An 8,325-nucleotide genomic window follows, 5' to 3' on the forward strand; every position below is an offset into this window, starting at 1 on the left:
TTTTCGATTATTTTTTGTTCCTATATCAAATGTATGTATTCTTATATTTCGATTTTCTTTGTCATAAATTACATGAAATCAGTTAACTATTTTTCTGAAACTTTTCAAATAAACATGAAAAGATATTAGGTACCTTTAACAAAACAAAAATTAACTATCTTGGGAACTGACATTAATTACGAAAATGTTACTTTTATATATTAGAGATGATTATGATTTTTTTTGTTAAATTTTTATGTCATAAGAATCAGGTTAATTTTGGCATGATTTTAAAATATCATTGAAATTATTATGTTTTTGTATATCATATCAACCTACTTTTTTATCTTTGTATAGTAACAAAAAAATTATTAATTTACACAACAAATATAGATATTTCAAATTTTGTAATATTATTATACCTTACAAAATACAACTCCCTCCAAAATAAATTTTCGCCAGTAATTTAATCCATGATTCAAAAATTTTAAATTTGTATTTTCTTTATATAAATTTTCTTTAATGATCCTGATTTTTTTCTCCAAAAGTATATCAAACATTTACGTCTTAGATAATGCTGCCCTATTATAATTATTATTTTCCAAAAGTATATCCGTTTAATGAGGAATTTGATATAATAAAGGAAGTGAATGTTAATTAAAATGATATATATATATATATATATATATATATATATATATATATATATATATATATATATATATATATATATATTCCATAATTATTACATGAATTTATTAAAAAAATTAATATCAAGGTGTAAACATTAAGTATTTTTAAAGTGAAATTTCAGAATACATACAAACGATAATGTTGTACAATGAAATATAAAATTGAATAGACTGAAAAAAAAACACTATTAAAGCAGTCAATCTTGAAAATAACATAGTTATGAAAAATTATAAAGTAAGATAAAAATTATAAGATATTAGGAGATTTGTAAAAAATACATTTAGTAAAAGCGTTACGGTTATTAGAAAAAATAAGACCGTTAAGATTAGTGAAAATACAATATATAAACTAAATTATCACAATAGTAATGAAATGTCATTATTTGATATTTCATATAATTGATAGATATATCAAATTACATTAATGATATACAAAAATTATTCAAAGTTGCGCCAAAACTAATGCAAAGTTCTGGCGAACACTAAATAAATAAGAACAAACATAAAAGTTAGCATTTATATTTATAATCAATTTAAAATAAACCAATCATGATTTAGAAAATAATCTCCATTGATGATATACTAAAATTAAATCTATATAACATTTAATATTTTATAAATTATATTACATAACTTTATTTGAATAAATGAAATAGTTGTCAATATTTAATGCAATAGAAAAAACGGTATATTGGTTGTCAATATATGTTTAAATTAGATAACATTATTATGCAAGGAACGTCTAATTAAAATGCTTATAAATATATAAATATCATAATTATATGAGACAAGGAAAGTCATTCAATTAATAAAACAAAAAATGATGTCTACAAAAAGATCTTTCAATAATTATATATACTTATTGTTTTCAATGTATTTTCTACACATTTCAATAATACCAATAACCATATTTTTTTTATAATCATTATACAATATCTATAAACGATTAGATGTTTTTTATGCGTTTCCCGCGTTTAACGCGGGGTATAATCTAGTTTAATACTAATTATAATCAATTTAAAATAATTTGCTTACTCTTACTTTCATATGGAACCATCATTACTAATCAATTAAGTTGAGTTCATGATGAGCTACCCATAACAACATTCACGTAGTGTCATTTCATTATCAATTTATACAAATGCAAAAATATTACCATATCCAACTAGCAATTTCTTGTGTTTTTATATCAAAACTTAACGAAGTATCATCTGTAATTAAATAACAAGTTAGATGATTATAAAACTAGAATTTGCAAACTTGGATTGTTGTTTGTTCTCTTCATTCTGTATAAACATGAGCATAGCTAGTGTTTTTATTTATTTATTTATTTTTTAATATAGATTGTATATTTCGAATCCATTTTAATAATGACATATAGGGGGGATGAGTTGCTGTATGAATAGAATCAGTCAACCACGATAAGAATAACGTAAATAAAGTTTCTTAGCTGTAAAGACTTTGTTTTCACACATTTAGGATTGACAAAACTCATCGAAGTACTTCTGTATATAGTAATATATAACCAGCTTCATGCTCATAGAATTATCACCACTTCAAAAAATTATCAATGGTGTTCAAAACCCTTGTCCTTTTACCTTTCCTGGTATTTTGTGTTCTATCTGCAGATTCTAGCTTAAAAGATGAAGTTGATGCTTTGGAACATTTCAAGAACTCAATCAAAGATGACCCAAATGGTGCACTCCTTGATTGGAATGCCGATTCTTCCATCCACCACTGTAACTGGACCGGAATCCAATGTGATGATATCTCACAGCGTGTAGTTTCCATTTCTATTCAACAAGCACAGCTCAAAGGCCAACTCTCTACTTTTCTTGGAAACCTTTCCCGCCTCCAGGTTCTTGATCTTTCTTACAACTCATTTACTGGAAACATTCCTTCCCAATTGGGGTATTGCACACAGCTTGCTGGACTTTCCCTTTACACCAACTTTCTCTCTGGGCCGATTCCATCGGAACTGGGAAACCTCCGGAATCTGCAAATACTTGACCTCGGAAACAATTCTCTAACTGGAATTATTCCGGAAAGCTTGTGTAATGTCACTTCCATGTTAGAACTCAGCCTTGATGACAACAAGCTCAATGGTACAATCCCAGATAGAATCGGTGATTTGATCAATCTTCAGCAACTTGGAGCTTATAATAACCGTTTACAAGGCTCAATTCCTACTTCTGTTGGTAATCTAAAAAAGTTGATAGCTCTTGACTTCAGTCAAAACCAACTTACTGGTATCATTCCTACACAGATTGGAAACTTATCAAATTTACAAGTTCTTCAGTTGTATCAAAACTTTCTTTCTGGGAAAATACCATCTGAACTTGGCCATTGCACGAATCTGTCACTTCTTAATTTATACAGCAATAAGCTCGTTGGAAGCATTCCTCCAGAGATTGGAAATCTCTTGGGTTTACAGGTTTTACGGTTATATGATAATCAGCTGAATTCCACAATCCCAAATTCGTTATTCCGATTAAAATCATTATTGGTTTTGCAACTATCAGAGAATAATCTCATTGGGAATCTTTCTTCTGATATCAGTTCACTGAAATCATTAAAATCTCTTACCCTTCATCAAAATAATCTTTCTGGGGAGATTCCAGCATCCATAACAAGGTTAGTCAATTTGACATACTTGACACTTAGCTTAAACTTTCTCACGGGATCAGTTCCTTCGAGTATTGGGTCTCTTCATAATCTTAGAAATTTGTCTCTTAGTAACAATCTTCTAGAAGGGTCTATTCCGTCAAGCATCACAAACTGCACTAATATCCGTTGGATAGATTTTGCTAGAAATAGGATGACAGGAGAAATGCCTCAGGGTTTAGGGATGTTGTCAAATCTTACATATCTAATTGTTAGTGACAACAAAATGTCAGGAAGAATCCCAGATGATATCTTCAATTGTTCAAGTCTTGTGATCTTAGATATGGCACATAACAATTTCAGTGGGTTGTTAAAACCGGGTATTGGAAGACTTTCTAATCTCCAAATTCTGCAAATTCATGGCAATTCCTTTTCGGGCCCCCTCCCAGGAGAACTCGGAAATCTTACTAGTTTGATGTTGTTAAACTTGGGACAAAACCAATTTTCGGGTATGATTCCTGTAGAATTCTCAAACATTTCTTCCCTTCAAAGCCTTTCGCTTGGTAACAATAATCTTCAAGGCCAGATTCCAGATGAAATCTTTGAGCTCAAACAGCTTACAGAACTCTACTTGATGAACAACAAATTTGTGGGTTCTATTTTGAATTCTGTTTCAAAGCTTGAGCTGCTTTCTCGGTTGAATCTAAGTGGAAACAGGTTTAACGGATCAATCCCTGATAGTTTGAGAAAACTTAACAAGTTGATTTCCATAGACCTCTCACACAACTTGCTCACAGGGTCGATTTCAGGGTCAGTGATTGCAGGTATGAAAAATACACCAATCTTTCTCAACTTCTCCAACAATTTTCTTACAGGAAGGATCCCAAATGAATTTGGCGAGCTGGAGATGGTAGAATCCATTGACATCTCGAACAATAATTTGTCAGGAGGAATTCCGGTGACACTTCAAAAATGCAGAAACTTGAGGAGTCTTGATGTGTCTGGAAATCAGCTCTCTGGTAGTGTTCCAGAAGAAATATTCCCTCCTCTCGAACTGCTTTCCAGCATAAACTTTTCAAGAAATCAGCTCAATGGAGAGATCCCTGGAACTATGGCGAATTTGATCTGTCTTACCTCCATTGATCTTTCACACAACAAATTCAAGGGTTTGATTCCGGAAAGTTTTGGCAACATTTCAGTTTTGAAACACCTTGACCTTTCTTTCAATCAATTAGAAGGACGTGTTCCAGATACTGGTATTTTCAGAAACATAACTGCAGTTGGATTACAGGGAAACCCATCTCTTTGCGTTACAAACAGCAGCCAATTATGTGCCTCGTCAAGTCGATCAAAGCGCTCACTATCCAGAAAGGCTGTATTGATTCTTTCAATACTCGGATCACTTGCATTGCTTCTTGTATTCGTTTTGGCTGTATTATGTTGTCGGCATGTTAGAAAAGCGAAAGTCAAAGAACCTGAGAACCCAGAATTACCAAAACACACGGCAGGGTTCACTTTCAAGAGATTTGATAGAAAAGAAGTGGAAGATGCTACGGACAACTTCAGTGAAGGTAACATTCTGGGTACAACTAGTTTAAGCACTGTGTATAAGGGTAGACTAGAAGATGGGAGGATGATAGCTGTAAAGATTTTGAACATACACCAGTTTTCAGCTGAATCTGACAAGAGCTTTAACAAAGAAATGAACACATTGGGGAAACTGAGGCATAGAAATCTAGTGAAGGTACTTGGCTATGCATGGGAGAGTGGGAAGCTAAAGGCTCTGGTTCTTGAATACATGGAAAACGGTAATTTGGATAGGATTATACACGACTCTGGGATTGATAGATCAAGATGGGATTTGTCTGAAAGAGTAGACGTTTTGGTTTCTATAGCTAGAGGATTGGTGTACTTACACTCGGGATATGATTTCCCAATAGTTCATTGTGATTTGAAGCCTTCTAACATACTTCTGGATGAAAAGTGGGATGCTCATGTGAGTGATTTTGGCACAGCTAGGATTCTTGGAGTTCATCAGCTGGATGGAAGCAACATCTCTTCTGCATCCACATTTCAAGGCACGATTGGCTACTTGGCCCCAGGTAATGAATCATCAACCCTTCTTTCTTACTTAGCTTTTAGGAAGAAAAAGTAACATTGGTTACTCATGCTTTCAAATTGTGAATCAAAATATTTTGATTAGTGGACTGAACTTTCCAACATATATAGCTTTTGATGTTAAGTTATAATACTTTTGACCTTGAAAGTCACACTAATGCATTTCTTCATTTCTTTTTCACACCAGAGTTTGCATATATGAAGAAACTAACCACAAAAGTGGATGTATTTAGCTTTGGAATAATAATGATGGAATTTATTACAAGAAAGAGACCGACAGATGTTCTTACCGAAGAGGAGGGAATCCAAATCACTTTGCCACAACTAATAGACCAAACACTTTCAAATGGAATAAATGAGCTGATTGAAATTGTAGACCCTGATCTGGCTTCTAATTTCTCCATGAAGCAGGGCTTCATAGAACAACTGCTTAACTTGGCCTTATCTTGCACCAAAATGAATTCAGAGGATCGACCTGAAATGAATGAAGTCTTATCTTCCCTTACAAAGATCAGTAAGAATGTCTAAATCTTGAAGGTTACAATCTTTCTTCAGTGAAAGCTTTGTTCGTGAGAATCAAGAGGGTGAAGATAGATTTTTAGTTTGACCTTTGTAGACATGTGTGGGTTGTGTGACTTAAATCTAAGTCAAGAGCCTACTTGCCTATATGAGAAAAGTTGTATACTTGTGTTTTAGTCTAAATCCTGGTTTAGTGTAACCCATTAGTTAGAAGAGTTAGTTGTCATAAGTCTAATATATTTTTTCTGTGTATACCTGTAACGACCAAAAATTTCAACCAAATTAAAACATTTTATTTCGTTCAAAAACCGTTACGATCATACATCTTGTTTTCAAAATAGTTTAAACATTACAGTATTCCCCCAAAACCATATCACATAAATCATAAAAACATGAGGAGCGGTACGATCACATCTTCGCCTTGCTACGATCTCCTGAAGCACCTGAAACAATAAACTACAACTGTAAGCCCGAAAGCTTAGTGAGTTCCCCCAAAGTACCCATACACACATAACATACGCAAACAACAAATAAAAACATACTACGGGTCCAATCAACCTTCCGGTTGGAATACCCCCGGCCCTCAACCATCGGGTTGGAATGCATACATAACACGAGCCCAATCATCCTACCGGGATGGAATACTCTCAGCCCACAACCATCGGGTTGGAATGCCCAAACACTTATACGTACAACAATAGCTACTATGGGTCCAATAATCCCTTAGGATGGAATACCCCATGCCCCTTAACCATCGGGTTGGAATGCCAAGATACTATGAGTCCAATCACCCTACCGGGATGGAATACTCCTGGCCCACAAACATCGAGTTGGAATGCCCCACTTCCTATACATACAGTAACTACTACTACTATGGGTCCAATCATCCTTCGGGATGGAATACTCCAGGCCCCTCAACCATCGGGTTGGGATGCCAAACCACTATGAGTTCGATCATCCTACCTGGATGGAATACTCCTGGCCCACAACCATCAGGTTGGAATGCTAATCTACACTAGCAGACATGTACACATAACATGCAACCACATAACACTCTACAGAAGCAACACACTAGGGCCCTATCATCCTACCGGGATGGAATACCCTCTGCTACTGCTCAACATACATAACCTGCAGGTAACCTCCTACCAGCGTACATAAGGCAAGACCAACTACCGGTCTATAAATAATCACTACCCAACTACTAGGGCGCTGATCCAACAAAACTAGTCGTCATACAACTATCCATTTCTCTAGGATACTAAGCTAACAAAGCATATCCTCATAACACTATCCTGTCTACCAGGATACCAGCAAGCATATCATCACATAACATAACAAGATCTAACAATAATTAAAAGGGTCGGCCTTGGTGCCTTAGACCCTTGAGTACAGTGAGGAAAACTCACCTTGCAACTGCCGAAATCCTACAAATCTCTGACCGCTGACTCATCGGAAATCCCAACTATCATATGAAAACCAACACATTAGAAACCATCTTGACTTTCTAGGCTATGGGCCCACAACACTCATTAAGTCCATCATCCTCTTATTGGGCCAAGACCCAAAACCAAATCCTCATGCAAAGCCCAATATTGGCCCAATTTACTAAATTGGGCCCACCTCACCAAATGGGCCTAGATCCAAGGTCCATAATAATTATTGGGTCTAAATTACTTTATCCATAATATTCAGTCACAGCCTAAGCCCACTAGTCCATAAACAGCCCAATTACTCGAGGCGCAAAATTGAAAACCCAACAGAGGGAGTACGCTGGGCGTACCCCTCTTGGTACGTTGGGTGTACTTCAAATCTCGTGGACTAGAAACGGGACACTGACCCACTACGCTAGGCGTACATCAACTTATGCGGGGGCGTACGCGCACTGATCTAAAACTCCTCTTAAGTTCTTAATGGCTTAAGCTCTTAAGCCCAAACTTCAGATCCATCGACCAAACATGCCTAGGATTCATAAAGTCTCAAACTTTATTACTTGGGACATCCATAAAGCTCTTAACTCAAGGTCTTAATCCATTAAGACCCACCTACATCACACATGAGACAATCAAAACCATTAGGACCTCATTTTTCTCACTCAAGACCTCTCCTAAGGTCTGAAAGGATAGCTAATGTCAACCAACTCGCATCATGCATCACTTTGGGGTTTTTGGGACAAGAAATGGTGTCAAAAATTCATCACACCAAGATCTACACAAAATAGAGGTCAAGCAAGAGACTTTATACCTCAAAAGGGCTCTGGAAGATGATGTTGTCACACCCCAAAACCGGAACGGCGGAAACGTTTTGGGGTGGATGACGTCATGTCAAGTATCACAACATATGCAGTATAGTAATCAAAGTACAACAACAATTGCATTAATAATAATAGTTTTACATGGTTTACATTTCATAG

General features: G+C 35.2%; 1 protein-coding gene across 1 annotated transcript; it reads left to right on the forward strand.

The window, feature by feature from the left end:
- Positions 1 to 2,103: 2,103 nt before the first annotated feature.
- Positions 2,104 to 6,180, forward strand: LOC111891239 (LRR receptor-like serine/threonine-protein kinase FLS2). The gene is made up of 2 exons (XM_023887312.3): positions 2,104 to 5,377; positions 5,581 to 6,180. The coding sequence occupies exons 1-2, from the start codon at positions 2,242 to 2,244 to the stop codon at positions 5,919 to 5,921; spliced, it is 3,477 nt and encodes a 1,158-aa protein (XP_023743080.1). The 5' UTR covers positions 2,104 to 2,241; the 3' UTR covers positions 5,922 to 6,180.
- Positions 6,181 to 8,325: the final 2,145 nt, after the last annotated feature.

This window comes from Lactuca sativa, chromosome 7, assembly GCF_002870075.4.
Source record: "Lactuca sativa cultivar Salinas chromosome 7, Lsat_Salinas_v11, whole genome shotgun sequence".
Lineage (NCBI taxonomy): Eukaryota > Viridiplantae > Streptophyta > Magnoliopsida > Asterales > Asteraceae > Lactuca > Lactuca sativa.